The sequence below is a fragment of the Pseudopipra pipra genome, chromosome 3, assembly GCF_036250125.1.
Source record: "Pseudopipra pipra isolate bDixPip1 chromosome 3, bDixPip1.hap1, whole genome shotgun sequence".
NCBI classification, from domain to species: domain Eukaryota; kingdom Metazoa; phylum Chordata; class Aves; order Passeriformes; family Pipridae; genus Pseudopipra; species Pseudopipra pipra.
In genome coordinates this window covers 35,620,702-35,640,478 of record NC_087551.1, presented here as the reverse complement: position 1 = coordinate 35,640,478, position 19,777 = coordinate 35,620,702, and the positions used below count along the sequence as shown (strand labels likewise).

At 36.6% G+C, this 19,777-nt stretch overlaps 1 protein-coding gene across 4 annotated transcripts in view; it reads left to right on the top strand.

Moving 5' to 3' along the window:
- The window catches only part of CNST (consortin, connexin sorting protein), a 47,860-nt gene extending 28,847 nt beyond the window's left edge, over positions 1-19,013 (top strand). For all 4 annotated transcript variants that reach the window (XM_064648639.1, XM_064648637.1, XM_064648638.1 and 1 more), the window contains 5 exons: positions 1,536-1,557; positions 1,735-1,831; positions 5,175-6,043; positions 12,923-13,058; positions 14,691-19,013. In XM_064648639.1, coding sequence (XP_064504709.1) covers positions 1,536-1,557; positions 1,735-1,831; positions 5,175-6,043; positions 12,923-13,058; positions 14,691-14,896 — 1,330 coding nt within the window. In that variant the 3' untranslated portion in view covers positions 14,897-19,013. The remainder of the gene's footprint in view (positions 1-1,535; positions 1,558-1,734; positions 1,832-5,174; positions 6,044-12,922; positions 13,059-14,690) is intronic.
- The last annotated feature ends 764 nt before the right edge of the window (positions 19,014-19,777 follow it).

Genomic DNA, 19,777 nt, shown 5'->3' with positions numbered 1-19,777 from the left:
TCCTGTTTTTCATAGAGAGTATGATTTGGCTATCACATTTTTTATTCTGGGTGATGATAGTGAAGTTTGAAAACACCCAGGCTGATTGCCAGAACTCAGGCAGGGATGTAATGTTGTTTATTTGTAGTCTGAATGCCTTTGGGTGGGAGCCCCTTGGAAGCACACTCCTGAGCTTCCGCAGGAAGAGGAGGCAGGTCGAGCACCGTGGTTGCATGTTTACACCCACGGTGTGCTGCCACTGAGAGTTTGCACTCAGAGTGCCTGCAGACTTCCTCAGCCTACATTTCCTTACATGTGACTTTGCAAACCCACAGAAAGATTTAAGATTCAAGTCTGTTGCGATTTATAAGCTGCAATGAGCAGCACCTCCCTATAGTCACCTGGATTGTCACCTTGTTGAGAATAACTCTGCTTTCTCCTTCATTTCAGTTATGAAATATCATTCTGTGTTCTGAGAAACTCTGCAATTTGATAAAAATTAAGACTTGTGTTCATTTGCCATGATTAGTATTCTGTATTTAATATTATTACTCTTTGAAACTCTCTAGGGAAAAGCCTGATTGGTTTTGTTGTTTCATATGGGGGGTTTTTCGTAAGCTTTAAACTCAATTTATTTTTTAATTAAAATTACACTTTAATATTGAATGAATAACATGCAGGTCTTGGAAAATATGAACATTTTGCTTTTGTAATTGAAAGTAATTTTTCTGATAGTCAACATTTACAGCTACATACTGGACATGTTTGTTCTTTAAAGATAGTTTTGAGTGTCCCTTATTTGAAGTTTAAATGGTAAAATTTAAAAGTCAACGTACCTTTTAAAAGTTTTTGTTAGAGTATGAACATCAGTACTTTTCCCTTGTATCTCTCTTATTTTTTTCAGTTGATTTAAATAAAAGGCTCTGCATTTTATCTTCATTGCTGTATGAAAGACTGCAAGATAGACTGTGTGTGATAGATTACAGTGTGCATGAATCTCCACACAGTTTTCCAAGTCCACACTGACTGTTAGCAGTGCTGATCCACCTCTGAATCTGAGTGGAATCAGTGGGAGCTGCTGTACCTTACAGTACCCAGAACTTGTGTCCCAGTCTGTGGAAAGGGAAATATGTTTTGTGGGGATTTTTTTCCATTCTTCAATCTCTGCTATAGTGATCAGTATTTTTAATAGTATATTAAATATACTATTAAATATACTATCTGTATAAATAGATATCAAGTCCTGACATGATTTTTAAAGTTGGTGGAGTTCCTTCTGAGCATAAACTTTTACAGGGATTTACATTTGCTGATACGTTGTGGTAAATTTTTTTCTGACGCCTTCTCGATTAGGTGGAGCAATGTTAGGGCGAGTTGGTCTTCTGATGATATTCACACAAGTGCAGATGTATGCTAGCATGCTAACATTGTCTCAGTGTAAGAAAAATTCTGTGCTAATTTTAGAGCAGAGTAAAAAGTTTATAAGATTTCAATTACATTTATTATTAAGAAAGTTGCTACTAGGTTAATTTATTCTTTTTTCTTCATTCCTGCAGGCCACAGTCATCCAAAAATAAGGTAAGCAGCTGTTTAATTGAATTCTACTTTGTCAAAGATTGGTAATAAATATATTTCAAAAAATTATTTGATAAAATCTTTCAAGTTTTGAAGCTGTTTAAAGTTTGAATGTCTCAAAAAGTCACAACATTCCTGTTTAATTCCAAAAATTACAGGAAATACTATCATATTTTACAGTTATTACCTGCAGAAAATACATGGGAAAGCAGTTGTTTGCCTCAGTTAATGGAATCCAAAAATCTAAAGGAAAGAGAAGCTGCTGCTTTTAAATCAGGTATGTGTGTATGCATTTACATGTGCATACATTTTTTTGAAATGTTACACTATAATGATAAATTCCTATAAATGCAGTGAAACTATTTCATTTGAATCTACAGCATTTATTGGATTTCCACAAATGGATTAAGCTGGGTTTTTTTTCATGACTGCACAATGGATGTACTATGCAATTTTAATTAGTTATTGATATTCAGAATTGTAAAGTAATTCTAACCTCCATCAAAAAGGTCTTAAATGTGCATGCATTTATAGCAACTTACATAAACTACAAAATTGTATGAAACTAGAGATAAGATACATAATTTGTGTGTGTAAAATACAAGGTAAACAATCTGATAATAAATATTCTGAGGTGTGGCAATTCAATATAGTAAACAGTATTAGTAACTATTTTAAGTTACATGCAATGTACAGATTTTGAGATGCATTTTTCTGAAACAGCACAGATAATTTCCAATTATCAATAAGAATATGTATAATACATTGTAGAGGTAGCTATATTACATTGTAAAGATTGTTGCACTGTACTATGGTAGCATCTTTGAAGTAAAATAAAACTTCTTTAGTAATCTAAAGCAAAAATTACTGCATTAACTTGCTGAAGACATTTGGGAACTTAGTTTGAGGCTCTGTAGGCAGTTGATCCTAAGAATTCACAATTCCTGTATCGTGGGGATACAGTGACCGAGAAACAGCTTTATAAGTAGTCAGCCAGTCAGGGTTCCCAGGACAGTCACTGAATTAGTTTTCTGCCCTTCTGAGCAAAGGTTTTGAATGGTCTGTTCTACTACATTTTCCTTTCTGACAGATTTTCACTCTGAGTCTTCCAGCAGAGAGAACTGGAAGACAGCTATGTGTGTGTATATTAAAAGATGAGGTTTGATACATCCTGTACCCATGAATTTCTTCCATTTCTGACTGAAAGCCTTAATAGCCTTCGTGTAAACTAAAGATAAATTAATGTGTTTCATGAAAACTTTTCTAATGAAATACTGAATTTAATAGAATTTAATAAACCCCTTAACATAAGTTTGCAGCGTGTACATATAGACCTGTTTCCAAGGTGGGGAGGAATTCCTTATACCCTGTTTTCTTTCAGGTTCTATGGGATTTGTTATCAGTTGGCAAGAATTGCAGAGATGGAGAAGTGTGAATTCTCTATTGGTAGATTACTGTAGATCAGTACTCTGTCTGCTAGATTGTCGTGGATTAACAGGATAAAGTGGAGGCTGTGGGTTTCTGGGAGGAACAAAGCAAGTGTTTATTTTAAAGCAACTCAGTCAGGGGAAAAAGCATTTCTTAAATTACCATAAGTTTTTTTGTTGCTAAAAAATTTTCAGTAGACACTTTGTTGTATTTCTATCAGTCAGCTAAAAATTACTGCCACGGGTGGGTATGTCTTCATTTAACTTAGTAAGCAAAGGCATCTTTTCTAATTAAGTGTTCGAGTATTTGTCTTAACTTGCCTTTAGTTTGTAGTGGGAAGGGGCTGTCTGAAGTAGGTGTAAAAAAAAAATACTGCTGAAAACTTGATGTGGAATGTAACAATGATAATTGCATCTCAGTTCCTTACATCTGTGGTTAGATAACAGTGCTAGGATCATTTATTACTTTCTTAGGAACAGAGCCCTGAGCTCAAGGGGCCACCTTTCACAGTAAAGAGTTTGATTTAATTTCCAATTCCATTTAATCTTTGTTACAGTTGGGGCTGCCAACAAAGATGCCTGTTGTAATGGGATGTATCCACTAGGAAAAATTGACAGATGGTAACAAAACCTTGTACCAATAATCCAGGCTGTGTTTGAACTCATGACCTATATGTGAAGGGCTCAGTATCCCGTTACAAATCCCTTGAGCTGTCAACTCATCTGTGTCTAATTTTCAAAAAGACCCTGTGTCACACCTATTTCTTCTTTCAGTGCTTTACAGAAGTTAGGTTCCTTGTACCCTTTCTATCTGTTAACATCATTCTGATATTTTTTCCATGTTTTGGTTTGCTTGGATATTCTCTTTTTCAATTTCCAAGCCTGTCTTTTCTGTACTACCTTGTATTTCATTATCCATTTAAAGGGGGATAGTTTGGAATTTAATAAAATTGTTCAATACAGTGAATTAATGCAAACATTTGTTTTAATGAATGTGACCCTATTTCATGTAACAAATTCAGGAAATTCCTCAGATTTTAAGCGAGGTTTTAACAAGGGAGGAAGGATAAAATTTGCATAGAGATCTTCAGTTGTTCTTGTAAGAACTCATACAGTTAATAAGGGCATTGTTTGATATTTTCCTTAATCTGATCATAAAACCTTTCTGCTCTTTGCTATGAACAAAAAATGCAAACAAGTGTTTTCTAGAGGTATTAATTTGTTCTTTGAGGTTATTACTATTACTGTAACAGTAGTCCTATTATAACATAGTCGTAACTTAGTTTTTATTCAAGTATGGAATAAAAGGCAGTTTCTGTCATAGCTAGCTTACTTTTTTATTCTAATTCTTAACATCCCTTTCTCTCTTCATAAGCCTAGAACGGAGTTTGGCTTTGAGCTTCTTGTAATGGCTAATATCTAGTGATTTTATTGACAGTTTGGGCTAACCATCTACTCCTTCATCAGCAGATCATGTCAGTAGTAGATGAATTCACAAGCTATGCAAAATTCCTCATGTTTCTCTCTGAAATTTTAGATAAGAAAAAATAATTTTCATATGTATTGTAAATATGAATACAGAAATAAGCTGAAACAAATTGCATTTTTAATATGTAAACTAACTTATGTATCCAAAAAGCAACATTTTTTATGCTATCCTTTATGAGATATTAAATAATGGATATTTCATTTAGCATTAACCAAAGGAGCTAGTGACCTGCAAATTTAATATTTATTAAATTAGCATTATTTCAGCTTCTTTAAAGGAAATTCAGATATCTCCCTGTGCAACAGATACACCAGCATCAAAATAGTTTTTTGTAATTAAGTGCATTTGTCTGAATTCCAGACCTTCATGAGATGCACTCACATAAAATATCCTTTAGAAGAAAAGGGGCTGTTCAGAAAGATATTTACATACATATAGGGAGTAACTCTTGTCAGAAGGGCAGTGAGTCATGTGCTTTGCCTGCAAGAATGTTTGCAGATACTTTTTTTTTTCCTTCTGAATCAGGAGTCAGAGACTACTAATAAAAGTTATTCTGACTGGTGCATAAAATACCTACCCTTTATGGGAGTGCATTTTGAAGCATTAGGTTACAATGTTATCAAATCACAGTATACTCTTTCCCCCCTGGGCTGATGCTTTGAATCATTTAAAAACTCTGAAACTGTTTTTCCTATTGCACTTAGGTACTGAAACTTGTCCTGGCATTGGACCAAAGAAAGAAGATAAACAGCTGAGCACTGTTTCCCCAGATGAAAACAAAACTGAGAGACAGACAGAGGCAGGAAGTCTTTGGGTAGCTGCAGGAAAGGACCACATGGAGGAGCAGCACTGCAGTGCTGAATCAACATTGGAGCCACACACCCAGTCCACAGGGACAGTGGGCAGGCCTTTTTCGGGCTGTTTATCATCTGGGGATGCCGGTAAAGATAACAATTTGCAGCTGAGAGAAAGACAGCTCTCAAAGGATGCAGAAAAAACAGAAGGGACTGGGGAGCCTGGAGTGAAACTCCCTCTTGAGCCAATGGTAGATGCTTCAGTTTTAACAGATGGTGACTATATGCCTACTGATTTGGTTCCTTCTGATAAGGATGTACAAGCTGATAGAAATCTGCTCAGATCAAAACAAGCTGCTGGCTCTTCAGAAATTGCTAGTGCCCAGCTTGAAAATAATGATTTAAAGCAGCAACAGATACAGCCTGATGACGATGATGAAAAGTCTTCACGGGACAGAACTGCATCAGATGTATGCTCTGGGTGCCATAAAGTGTCTGAGCATGAGAGTACTGCCCATTCACAGGTGTGCAAGGAAATACAGACAGCAGCAGGACAGGAGGAGAAGGTAAATAATGAAGAACAAGAAGATTTAATTCTCAGATTTTTAAATGGTAACATAATAGACACTGAGGAATCAATCTTAGAAAACCAAGAGGACTCAGACACTGTTCCAGATATTTCACCTGAACGAGCATCTTATAACTCACTGGAAGCTTTATCACTAGATGACAGCTTTTCTTCTCTTGATGAACTTGCAAGAAGGATAGAGATTGCTGAGGTAAAGATTATGAATTCTATAAAATCTTTCATGTTTGTCTCAAAATATTTTAGATATTTCCAACTTCAAAATGTGTTAAATATTCCTTAATATATCACTTTCAAATCTGAAATCTTTACATATTTAATTGTTCTGAGTTATTCAGAGAAAAAAGTTTGGTTTTGCCTGTTTGTCTCCTTCTTGACCAGCACCAAACAGTGTTTCTAAAAATTAGATTGATTTTTACATATGAGTATGAACAGCTGGTGTTTTTTAACCTTTTTATTCTGACAGAGACTGTTAGGAGGTGTTCTCATAATTCCTGTTAAATCAAGTTTCATGTCAGAGATGTACATAATGCCTATGATGTAATGTGATTCATTTCTATTCAAAAAACAAAATTTTCTTTTTTATGCCTGTTCTGTAGAGGTGAGAACTACATATGTATAAATTCTGTATATGACTGTATGGGCTTCTCATTTTGCCAAGTTTAGATAGCTTTGTTGTTCAACCAAAGCTAAGAAAGCTTCTGATCCTGAACCCACCTTTCTGAAGCACTGCTGATAGGCCACAACAAGAGTGAGTGCTTCATAAGCTAGGTTGCTCTTCTGAAAATAGAGAAGATTTATTGCTTTGGGACTTTTTTAGAAAGTGCATGACGACATCTTTGCTTTATTTCTTTTCTGATTTTGCATCCATGGGACCTTAAGAGCAATTTAAAAATAGTCACAATAGGATTAATTTACGATTTATCTATGTGAAATAGAACAGTACACCTCTGTTAAAATGCTGAACTTTCAGTGAGCTCAAAAGAAATCTAATACTGAGGGATGATGTTTAAATTACTCTTCTGTTATACATGTATATGGGCTTAGCAAAAGACTTATTAATTCTCTCTGTGACCAATGATGATGCTTTACTGGAAATCTAGTTTCATTTCTAGTTTGCTGCTCTGATGCTGGGACTGCCAGTACTCTGATGGCAGAGTTGAGTCTCTGCAGAGGAAAAAGTACCTTTAGTTTTTCTACAGTACTTTTTCTGGCCATATAAGGCTTAATGTTGCCAGCACTGGTGGGAGTCCATTTGAATCATTCTTAACTACAGGCCTGAGTTGTGTGTGAGGCAATGGGTTTAAATTGGAAAAGAGAAGAAGGATTAACTTCAATAACAGTTAAAGTTTGTAATATGCAGCACCTGGGGTTGTTCTGCAATACATGAAATTTTTAGATGCAGCAGGGTGAGTTAAGGACAGCACACCAGCTTGTACTGTTTCATTATACTCTTATATTTTGTTTTTCCAATTAATCTTACCACCCATCACTGGCCTTGGGGTTTCATTTCAGAAGTGCTGAGCCCCTACAGCTTTCCTGGGAGACACATTAAAAGAGTTTGCCACCCCTGAGAAAGCAGCATTGTTAACTTGTGTTCGTTGATTTTGTTTTAGTGCTAAAATAAGATCGCACTGATGTTTTGACAAGCAGACTGATCTTTGTAACCAGCTGTAAGACTTCTTCCTTTCTTGTCCTTTTGAAGCCATTGAAATTGCATTGTTCAGACTATGGCAACCTAAGAAGATAACAGTGTTTTCATACAGTAGCTGTTAATGAAATATTTAGAAAATGCATTGGTAGCCTCATGAATGAAATGAGTCACATGAAATGTACCAATGTGGCAGTAAAAAAGAAAAAAAAAAATCAATTTGACTGTGATAAAACTTGTCATGGAGTGAATATTTACAAACCTGCCACAAACAAATTAGAATGGAAGGCAGAAGTAAAGATAATTTTGAAATAACCTAGATACAAAAATGATATGGTAGAACAAAATTTCATTAATGTTCTTCAATGGACATGTAATACTAATTTATTGATAATGGGAAAGGTAAATACTTGTGCATGTATTTACAGTTAGGAAGTCTTGTTTGACCCCATATTGAGATCCAAGAATCATCTCCTCTAGTTTTCTAATTTAGATAGTTTGTCGCTTGCTTTTAGTCTGTCATTTACAATAACTCATTCAAAGAGTGAAAATCCACCAAATTCTGACTCTGACTTTAAATAATTGCAAAAGTCAAATAGTACTTTGCATATTGTACAGTCCCTTATACTGCGTATTTCATCACTAATACAAACTATGTACAACAACGTGCAAATGATGGAAAATCACTGTCATTTTATAGAAACAAGATTCATACAGCTAACAAGGAGCTTTGAAGCACAGTCAGCAGTTGGCAGCAACAGATATCAGAAGTGTATAGCCTCTTCTTAGATATCTTTGCTATCATTTCTATGAGCATGAAATGACACAGCAACAGTGAAACAAGTTGTGACCTTAATAATGTCAGTTTCATTTTGCTGTATAAAGTAAAAATTTATAACACAAACTTTTTATGTGAGTGACAATTAGGGAAATGAGTAAAATCCTACTGCTTTTTCTGATTAGAAAATTATAATTTGGAATTTATTTTTATAAAGCAAAGATAAAGAGATTGTCAACCACAACACACAGCTTTTGGTTGGCACTGTTTATACACCAAGAAATGAAGTCTCCACCTGTCTGTACTAGGTTTGGAGAAAATGTTTCAGATTCCCTGTTCTCTTTTATAGCTTGGGTCCTGTAGTTTTGAGTTTGCAAGAACTACACTTCTGCTTGAAATGCTTACATGGTATCTGAGCTATTTGTTGCTGTGTAAAGGAGCCCTGGTACTTTCATGGCAAGTATATCAGCAGAAAAAAAAGTTAAAATCTGTTACTGTGGTATGAATACTGAATCTGCTAAGTTAGCTCCTTTTCAACTCAAATTATTCATGTATTAAATTTATTTTGTTAGCAAAAGGGTTTGTCTGCTGGTTTTATTGTAACCCAGGGTAGTCTTGGTTTTTGTCAGTTTGTCATATGGTTGTGGATTACTGCTTTAAAAAATCTGCTTTTGCTAGTAATGAAACTGTAGTCCTTTGCCAAGTAACTGAATAAGGAATACAGTCCACAGGAGAATACACAAACAAAACAGCTTCTTGAGTGGTTCTCTGCATTCAGACCAAAATACTTTATACAGTGAACTTTTTTTTCTAGTTCCCAGTTTGCAGTGCCTCCCTTTTGGGGTTTTTATTTATATCTATATGGTACAAATAATTCTAATAGTGAGGTGCAATCTGTTTTCTCTAAGAGCTTGAAGCACAAGGCCTTACTAGTTTTGTCCAGTATGTTTATAAATATATAAATGTATACATCATATTTTTTGAAAATATGTACAGTGTAAGAAGCTTTTTAATATTTTATTAGCAAATGCTGTTTTAAACAGAGAAGAGACAGGTAGTTTAAAGAAAGCTTATTTTTTCTAATTTTGCAACCTGGTTATTAAACTTTGTCCAAAAAGTGTAAAACTTTTCATTGAAGCAGAATTACTTTCTGTTAATGGTGGTAAAAAGCAAAAAGCTAAAATATTTAAAAGAGTTTCAATTAACCAACAGTCATTGCTGCTTTCCTTTTTGCTGTTGGTCAAAATGCCACCACACACCCCTATGCCATTTTCAGTTTCTGTACAGTAATTATAAAGGTCAGAAGATTTTGTGAAGGCCAGCAGAGCTGAGAGAGTAAGCTCAGTTACACAGATGCTCCAAGACCATCTTTTGTTAATTATCTAGCTTAGAATTAAGAACATATCTTATGTTTCAATAGGTCCTTTATGCAGTTCTTTCATGTAAGAGATGTTTTCAGTGCAGTCTTGTGCAAGCCTACATTTTTCCTCCCGTAGTTCAAGTCAAGAAGAGGCTTGATTTGTGGTCAACTGTATTAACCACAGTTCCCTTGTTAACTTCAATTTACATAATATACTCTGTCTTTTTAAATTCCTCCTGCCTCCTAAAGACTGGGATTTAAAACTTCGTCTTGTGTGGCAGCTAAGTCCCTCTCCTTGGATGTTTAATTAATGGGAGATGGATCTAATATAATCACTTTGTATATTGCAGAACAAAACAAAAAAACCTTAATTACATGACTCATGAAATTCAAAGGCAGATGAAGTATATTTATGGCATGAAGCTGAGTCAGAGGAGGTTTAGGTTAGATATGAGGAAAAAGTGCTTCACCCAGAGGGTGGTCAGGCACTGGAACAGGCTCCCCAGGGAAGTGGCCACAGCACCAACCCTGACAGAGTACAAGAAGCGTTTGGACAATGCTCTCAGTCACATGGTGAGACTCTTGGGGATGGTCCTGTGCAAGGCCAAGAGCTGGAATTTGATGATCCTTGTGGGTACCTTCCAACTCAGAATATTCTATGATTGTATTCTAGGTATGAAGTACATATCATGTAAAGGGGCCATTTTTCAAAATACAGCCTATGGTTTTTGCTGGGGTAGGAGAGTAACACTAACCACGCTCTGTTTATTGCAAAATCAAAAGCACTTGCTCCCCTTTTTCAAGCAAAAGAAAATGTTCAGAATAGAGGAACCTGCGCTGTGTCAATTAGTTCTTTATACATTTAAAGTAAATCCTGAAACATAGCCATGTAGGCTGACAGGAAAAGTAAATGAACCTCATTGTAGCAAGACTTTCCTCCACAAGCCTTTTATGTAACTGTAATCACTGAAACACATTTCCACATAATCCTGTCAAGGATAGTCCTCTGGTTTTAAGCTTGGAGAAGACCGAGTTTGTGACACAGTAATTCAGAAACTACCATGAGCCAACAGATGAAATGAAGTGCCTTAGTTTGAAATGACGACTAGACCGCCACGTCTAGTCTTAGGGCAGACTGGTATGAATGCCCTGCTGTCCCTGGGTGACATTCCCACCTAGTGCAGTCCGAGCCACTTGGGAACAAGCGTGCCAGGCGACAGCTAGCCTGCTGTGTGGGTGGTGTGGGAGGAGCCATTGATCCTCTTTATGAAAGTAATGATGTAAGCAGAAGCTTAAAATAATCTACTCTTCTAAAGGACATCATTTCATCTCCACCCTCCCAAATAAATAAGTCAAATTAAAGCACTCCTACATGATCCCCCTTCATTGTCACAACAAGGAAGTTTGAGTGTTGCTTTTCCTGCTGGCCTCTTAAATTTTTGTAGTGGTTCTGCAAGGCTAATTTGACATTACCAGTTGAAACCTCAGCTCAGTGTGCTTGTCTGTTGTGATGAGACTCTTGCAGATCATTATTTTTGGTTCATTTGTGGCAAATACTGGTCCTCTGTATGTTGACTGACTTTATTTCCGCCACCTCCACACTTTCACTAAATATTCATTAAATAATCCATTCAAGCTCTTGAGAAGATAATCAAAAAGGAAAGTGGGTATCAAAAGTGGTAGTGTGGCAGAGATCAATTTTATCCTCTCAGTTGGAATTTTGGGAGAAATTATTAGACGTGTAGGCATACACCCACAGTATCCAGCTCTGTAAGTTGTGCAGGGTAACCTCATTTGTCGGTTTGAGGGCTACAAAGTACTGCCAGACTACAGACTTGTATGTGTAATTGCCGAATTTATCAGTTAAAATGTTGCAAATGCCAAAGTTGGTGCCTGTTGGATTGTGCTCTGTCTCTTGCTGCGTTCAGTCCACCATCTCTCTTACTGCAGCAGGCATCAATGCATTATATAAGCTCATAACATGAAGCATGTTTAAGGGCATAAGTTATGAAGTCCCTTTTTTTCAGTTTTTCTACAGCTCTTGGAATTGCAATGCAAACAAGTTTTTATGGCTGCTTTTCTAACTTAATTCTGTTATAGGTAGAGTTAAGCAGTCAGTTTTCTGCAACTACGGTGTTACTTGGAAAGTTGGGGTTTTTTGAGTATTTGTGAAAATTGTAGGCGTTTGGGGTCATCTCCTTATAGAGGAGTTGCAAACTCAGTTGTAAATGTGATGTTTCATCTGTGGCACAAATGAATACATATTACTTTTCAATTTAACAAATGCTATTGCTGATCTACAGAATGAGTTTTAAAAAGCCCTACTAAGTTCTAGGAAGAAATTATTAAGGTTTTTTTTAAGTTAAAGATGCTCACAAGATAAAAAAAGAGCCATGTCTAAACATGCTTCTTATTTTAATTTCTTTTTATTTCTAGCCCAGCGGGAACTACTTGCTTAGGAAAGCATTTGTCTCCTGATACTTCACCTACTTTCATTTCTCTAATAACTAGGAAGTTACAGACTGCTCATTCATGCCAGTATGGCTTAGCGTATACTCTTGCAACTAGTTCAAATGCTATAGCAAACAAAAGAGAAGTTATGGTTTATTGACTTGTTGACTGTATCGCTGTTTGTGCAAGCTGTTTGGATGACCAGCCTGTAGAGAAGGATTTTTGAACTGCTGCTGTATCCAGAGAGCTTATTACTATGTGGAGCTGGAATCTATCCAGGGCACTGAAGCTTTCTTTTTCCCTGTTGTTCTCTCTGTTTGGTTTTGTAGCTCTGCTGTAGCTGCTTGTCCACTCTGGGGAACCAATTGCAGTGCTGGAAAATTAATCTTGCAATAAGTATTTGATGGTCTCTGCAGGATTATATCTTTGGAGAGGCAGCAGCAGTGTGTCATTGACTTCTTATTGCCCTCTGATGATAGTGTTTTTGACACAAATCTGCCTCATCACTGCCCCAACCCATGTGAGCTTACAAAGGAACTGTTGCAGTGAACACAAAGGATGATCCGAATAGTAAATGTGTGTGTATTTAACTTTGGTAACACTTAAGGGCAAACAGTGTCAGTGAACAGTGGAATGATACTGCAGCTGTCCTGTGTGTTAAGGAATTGATGTTTCCAAGAAGGAGGTTTCACAAGTGCTGCAATGTTTAAGAAAAGTAGAGTGGAAAACATTTATTAACCGTTTAGCTCATTTCTTCCCTAAGTCATTGTTAAATAGAGCTCATGCTTCAGTTTCTCACATCTGTTGTGCCACTCGCTGACTTTCTTGATAGATTGCTCCAGCGGAAGGATTGGTGTCTATACTAAAGAAGAGAGATGACAGAGACGGTAAAACAATTTCTCAAGTCCAGCAAAGACAAACAAAGAGAAGAGTGCGATTCCAAGTAATGGAAGACACATTGGATCAAGGTAATTTAAAGCTGTTAATTTATGGATTGCACTCTTGAGGTGCAAATGATGCCGATCCTTTTGTTCACAAGAGCAAAGCAGGCATTCATTGAACATACTGTCTTGGTTTTTTTCAACTTAATTAATAAGTAAAGGTGATTGATCAAAGATTATTAATCTCTACCAGGTTTGGGTAACAAGACTACAGAGGGATAGAATAAGCACACTTCCATTTTAAAGCTTGTCTGAGAATGAAGTCTCAGTTTTTTTCATCTGACTGAATGATTTGCAAGTGGCAGCTAATGGAAGTTCTTTCATTAATGTTTATTGCTTAGAGGGTGGGAGGTGTAGGCTTTCTCCATAAATCCATTTACCATGTGGGTAAAGAGGGATGCAGAAGAAACAATGTGTTGTCCTTCTTCCACCAGTAGCTTTCCAACCCTTTCTAGTAGACCAGGATTTTAACCTTGCTTTATAATTTAATATCCATACATATTTGCTAGCCATCATTAAATTTGGCTTTGCACCCTACCACCTTTTTGATGGGCTGAATAGCCTCATGAGAAATACAGTATGTTATTTTGTTCTACTTTTCTTGGAGTTTAAGTTCTCTATTATTCAAACTAAAGAGATATTAAGAAAAATACTTTTAGTTGCTAATGATAGTACTTTCTATATCTACCATGTATGCCAGCCACTAAATGGTATTAATTAGTACTTAGTAGTGCATTAAGCATGTCTAAAACATTCACAGCCTAAAAGAGAGCATATCCCATCTTTTCCTTGAAATTATTTTAAAAGTATTTATGTTTTAAATAAAATTTCAATTAGAGTTTCTTCTATGATTTTTTTCCCCAAGGATTTAGTGATTCAAAAGGAAAGTTGTTTTATACTGCTATTGCTATTCTTTCAAATATGATTTCAAACACGCACAAAAAAGCACATGAATCTTTCTTCTTTTTTTCTTCTTTTGCACTGTTTCTTCTCCCTGATGTAGAGTGAAGGGAGTTCAGAAATTTTCGTAGAGCCACATCAATATAACAGAAGATGCAGACTACCAAAGTAATCTGACCCCAAAGTAAAATTATGAGGTTGTGAGGATGTAGCAGCATCTCTGCAACCTCTGGTATTGCTCTTACTCTGTAATAAACAATCATGGAAAGAGGTAGCAGAGAATAACTGAAATGTAAAATAACCCTTCACATTACCCTGAAGGTTTTGTCTCAATCCTTACAGCCAAAATGTGAGAGGAAACACAAGCAGTTCATGGTAGCACAGTCAGTGTCATTACAAATTAAGCAAGAGTGTTTCTATTTGTTTTAGTTTCAAAGCTTTCATTTCATTTCAACTATTTCCATGAAGGAAGGCTTTGGCTGTGTGGCATTCTCATAGGTGAGTGCATTTTGCTTCTGTGTGGAATGAGTCCACAAGTGATATGAGCAAGGACAGGTACACAGACTGCAGAAACGAAGCTATATAATTAGGTTTCTGAAAAGGCTGAGAAACATACAATTACTGCTCTGTATTTTGAGCATTATTAAGTGTGTTTACCTCCTGACTCATTCGTGGTAAAAACTTTTCTCAGATTTTCTCGCATGTGTTTGTATTGCTTTGTATGTCATCCTTTTTCACCTTTTCTGCTCTTATTTACAGATGAAGTATCTGGTGGCTCCTGTATTTTGCTGATCCTGCTGTGCATAGCAACTGTTTTCCTTAGCATTGGAGGAACTGCACTGTACTGTACCTTTGGTGACATGGAATCCCCTGTGTGTACTGATTTTGCTGCCAACATGGATTTCTATTATACACAGATATTGCAGCGTATGGAAGAACTTAAACACTGGATAGCCTTCTCATAGTTGAAATGAGCAGGGACAGCACATCAAGAGCTCACCAATGGTTACTGGAGAGGGTAGAAAAAAATTGTGATTTCAAGTTCTCTAACACTTGCCACCTGCGGGTGATGTGTATTTGTTGATATACTTTCACTTTTACTTAGAAATCAAGAAAATTTTAGTTTAGCAATCAGGTGGCAAAATGTTCACATCTGTTCACAATTGTAGCAGTGTGGTATGGGAGCATACCTTCACCCTTTTGAGAGTAGGCAAGTCACTTTTCATCAACTTGAGCAAGTGAAGAAGAAAGAAGAAAATTAACTATCTTCTATATTGTCTCCCATTGCCACACATTGTGTAAGCAATCTCTGGAAGCTTAGCAAAAGGACAGCTTTAATTTACAGCTGTTTGTGCAAAGGTGTTGCCTCCAGCTATCATGCAATAAGTCTGTGTTTTATGGAAACGTTATTTTTCATCTAAGTCTTACTGTTTTTCTCCATATTTTTTCTCCTGGTGAGCCATGTAATTATTTGGTGGAGTGAGAAGACTGCAGCAGCATTCACGGAGCCCTCATTTGGTGATTACCAGGCTGACCCTGTATCTATAGCTTACAGTGAATATCATGAGTGGGATAAATCTGCTGGCAGATTTCACTAAATTTCCTGGACCTCTACTCTCAGTATTGTATGGGTTGATTTAGAAATGGAGGGTTAAAAAAGAAATCATTAGTTTCACTAAACACAGAAAAAAAAGTAGGATGTTTAGTAAATTATTCATATTAAATAGTCAAGTGTCTTTGGCCAATTTTGAAGCACCTGGTAGAAGGTGTGGGGCTAACTGGCTTTTCTGTCCAGCTGTGTCACTGACTTTGAGTAATCACTTTGTGCCTCAATTTCTCCTCCATAAATGGGGAATAATGATCCTTGCCTTTGTCTATGAATATTTATTGCAATTAGGGCTCGTGTCTGATTCATCCCAAATGAGTGCACAGAATCACAGAACTGTGTGGCTGCAGCCTCTCTCAGTGAATGAATGTTATGTAAAGTGCAACTGATCCAACAGAAAAGATTCAGAGGCTCACCACAGATGTGGTGAGTATGTTAGTGGTCTAGGGCACTTGTTCCAGCAGATAAAGCACATTTGCATCTATTTGCCCTGCAGTTCTGAGACCTGTACTGTAAAATCTGATCTTTTTCTATTAGCTATACAAACAAATTTAGATCAATACAAAGAGTCATTTTAAATGGGTATTTCTATTGCTTGGTGCTCAGCCCTCCCTGCGTGGTGGTATGTGAAAGAAACACTGACAGGACAGTGAAGGTGAGAATTAGATACACAGGCCTTTGGCCTACACTCTGGTCAAAATGTGGCAACTCTCCTTGCACAGAGCATAATGGTCTAGCCCTGCTGAAGTGTGAAACAATTCCTTTACACCTCAGGAAACAGCATTTTTGAGGGATCCGCTTCACTCCACTCCGTGATTTCATGCTTACTGACATTGTATGATGCAGTGTGTTCAGGTTTAGGATATTGTTTTGTAAAATGCTATGAAGTGAAATCTTCAAAATGCTACTCAGAATTATAACGTTAAATGATCATGCTTTCTGGCATTCGCAAGTAAATTGTCCCTCTAGTGAGCTTGATTGTTCCTAACGCACTGTTACACTTAACGGGTTTTTAAAGTGAAACTTAAAATCATGTTTTTTCTAGAATAAACTGCATGTATGATTTCTCTTTTTGTTTTCACTGTGAAGGCTTAGTTTATTTATACCCTACGGAGCCTCGCGTGCAGCTTTATATTAAGCTAGCAAATTTAAAATGCCCAAAGTAATGAAAATTTTTGCTTTCAGAATGAAACTTGAGAACAGTAGTTTGATATATTTTTTTGTTTGTTGTCCTCAGAGTATTATAATGCTGGGCTATCTCAAGGAGAAAGGGAAAGACACTTTTGTATTTTAAAGTGTTACTGGCTGGTTCAGTTTATTATTTGAATTCTGGGTTTGTTTGTTTATTTATTTAGTTCATCTTTTAAAGAGAATCTTAATTTTCTTTTTTGGTAATTTACTTACAGAGTAATTAAAACGCATGCATTCAGTTAAAATATGTATTTATAGTGATTATGTAATTAGAATGTATTTTGGGTTCTGTAACTTTGCATTGAGTGTTTCAGGATATTAAGTTTATTCCTAAGGAGACAACTGTTGATTTCAGGGTAAAAAAGTCTTTTAAACTTTTTGTGCATTTCATCACCAAAAAGATCAAGAAGTATATATATATATCTATTTATTCAAAAATTTATCAGACATGGAGGCCAAGGATCCTCTACTTCTAGGTTCATTTAATGAAAACTATTTTAAAATAATTATTTTATTTAAAACTCTAAAGCTATTTAAAGTCAAAGCAATTTTTAATAAGCATTTCAGTTTCAAATCAGTAGTCCAAATCCTGGTATGTTCGCTTTGTGCTATATTCCTTGCACAGTCACTAATATCAGCAGAACTGCCTCCGAGAAGATCATGAGGAGGTTGGGCACCACTTTACCAACATGTGCCCCTTGAAAAATGAGTGACCAGGTGTTCTGTGTAACTTAGCTACCTTATACTTGTTACTTGGAGAACCTCTCCAACCTTCCCAACCTATGCCAAGGTACCACACCTGCAAAGTCTCTCAGGATTTGGAGGAGCAGAAATGGCACACACACATAGGCTGTCCAGCTCCTTATCTGAGCTGCTGACTTCTCAGTTGCAACCAAGTATCCAGTTTCTGTTGGCATTCCTTTATAAAAAGCTGATGATATAAATTGTTGGTTCATGTGACAGTTCTGTTGGAGCAAATAGATTGCATGGTTTATAGTACATTATCAAACTTGTAGTTACCAACACAACAAAATTTGCTTTGCATTGGAACTCCAAAGAGTGTGTGGGTAGGCCTGATATTGGCCTTCTTATATACTCTGTCCGTCAGACTACTGGTGACATTGCTTCCACCTGGGTGACCTCAGGGCTTAGAATCTTACAGTCAAGTAAATCCAAGTGAAAAGGAATAGTGGATTTGAGCAGTTATTCCTCTTTTCGGAGTACTTTGAGGTAAAATAATAGCAAGCAACAGCTGAGATTGTTTAAGGAAGAAGAAAACAGAGGGAAAAGACTTCTCCCTCACGCGTACTTGGTGCATTTGAAAGCCTTTTGTGTACAAATTCTTGTTTGTTCTGTTTCCTTCCCTGACACTGTCTTCATGCTGCTCTGCTTGGCAGTAGGAGAAACATACTATGCTGGCATAAAACCATTTGTAGTTGGTAGGAAAATTCAGAGAATGGTTCTGTACTTGACAGTAGTTAAAAGTAATTTCTTAAAATATGACTGGATTTTAGGCTGCTAGTACCTTCAGAGAAGTTGTGGCCACTTAATCACCTGCAGAACTCTACTAGAAACCCCCACCTTCCTGTTTATTCTTTGACCATAATTATTTTGAAGAGATTCTTGTGATAAAGAAAAAACAATAAGACTTTTGATGTAGATTCAGCACATGCTGCCAAAAAAGAGCTTTTTGACAGGAGAAGTAAGGCACTCACCCCAAATAGCCTAGACTACACCAAAAAAAAAGCACTGTGATGTAGCATAGCCACACTATACTACAGGCTTGTTTTCAAGGTAGTGTAAGAAAGCAGAGATTCCATAGCCCAGATATGCCAGCAGAAGTCTGTGATCTAGACACAGCCTGTGTTTTAAATTTTTTTCATTATCTTTGCTTTCATACTTGGAAAATGCATAGCCCTGGTGACAAGCAGTAAGAAGTAGTGTAATGAAAAGGGAAACTTTTGTTTAGGGTTTTCGGTAGTAAAGGGCAAGTTTGAACTATCACATAAGCAGAGTATATTGGAAGTCCAGATTCTTGTGTGACTGGGTACTGTTCCACTTCATAACTTAAAGGGATGTTACCCTCCTAAAGGAATGTTTGCTTGCTTTGTACTGTAATGTAAAGCCAAGAACATCTGAAAGGAATCAGAACTATTTGTAACAAATTTAATTTAAGCTTCCTTTAGCAAAAGGAGTAAGTAATTGTCTTTGAAATCATCACCCAAGCTTGTAATTTAAATACTGTAGCAAAAAAAATAAAAACTGTCCCAAAGAAAATACATTAACCTTTTTGGATACTGTGATTACTAAATGTCTAGAAAGACTGAGAAGATTTTCTGTGAAATTGAAGTAAATGAGCAGTACCTCCAGTAAGAATTTAATGGTCAAGCCTAAACCAGAATGGAAAATGAGGATAAAACATGTAAGGTTTGGTCTGGTTTTTGGTGTAGTTTTCCTGGGTTGGTTGATTTGTCTTTGTTTCAATAGTTAAATGAAAACCTAGCTTCCTCACAGAGCCTTGTTCCTCTAGACAGGTGGGTTTCAAGTACTAAAATGTTGCCTTACTGCATCATCATAAAAACAAATGGACAGGTGGAAAGTTTCAGAATTCCTAGTAATTAGGGGGTGACCTGGATAGTGGTCACAGGACATTCTGGCCTCTGAGCTCAATTAAATAAATAAAAACCCAAACGGTTGCAATGCAACCCAACCCAGAAGCCTATGATTTGAACGGGAGCATGCCAATGTTACATTCTGCAACACTCCTCCACCCGCTTTTATTCCTTCGGTCTCCGTCCCCCTTTACCATTTCTTTCCCAGTATGAAATAGCATGTGTTTAATCATTCACAGGACCATAAGGTAATTGAGTTAGGAAGGGACCTCAGAAAGTCTCTAGTCCAACCTTCTACACAAGGCAGGGTCAACTGAGATCAAACCAAATTGCTCAGGGCTTTATCCAGTCGGGTCTTGAAACCCTCCAAGGATGGAGATTGTACAACCTCCCTGGGCATATTCTTCTGCTTGGCTGTCCTCAGAGTGAAAAAGTTG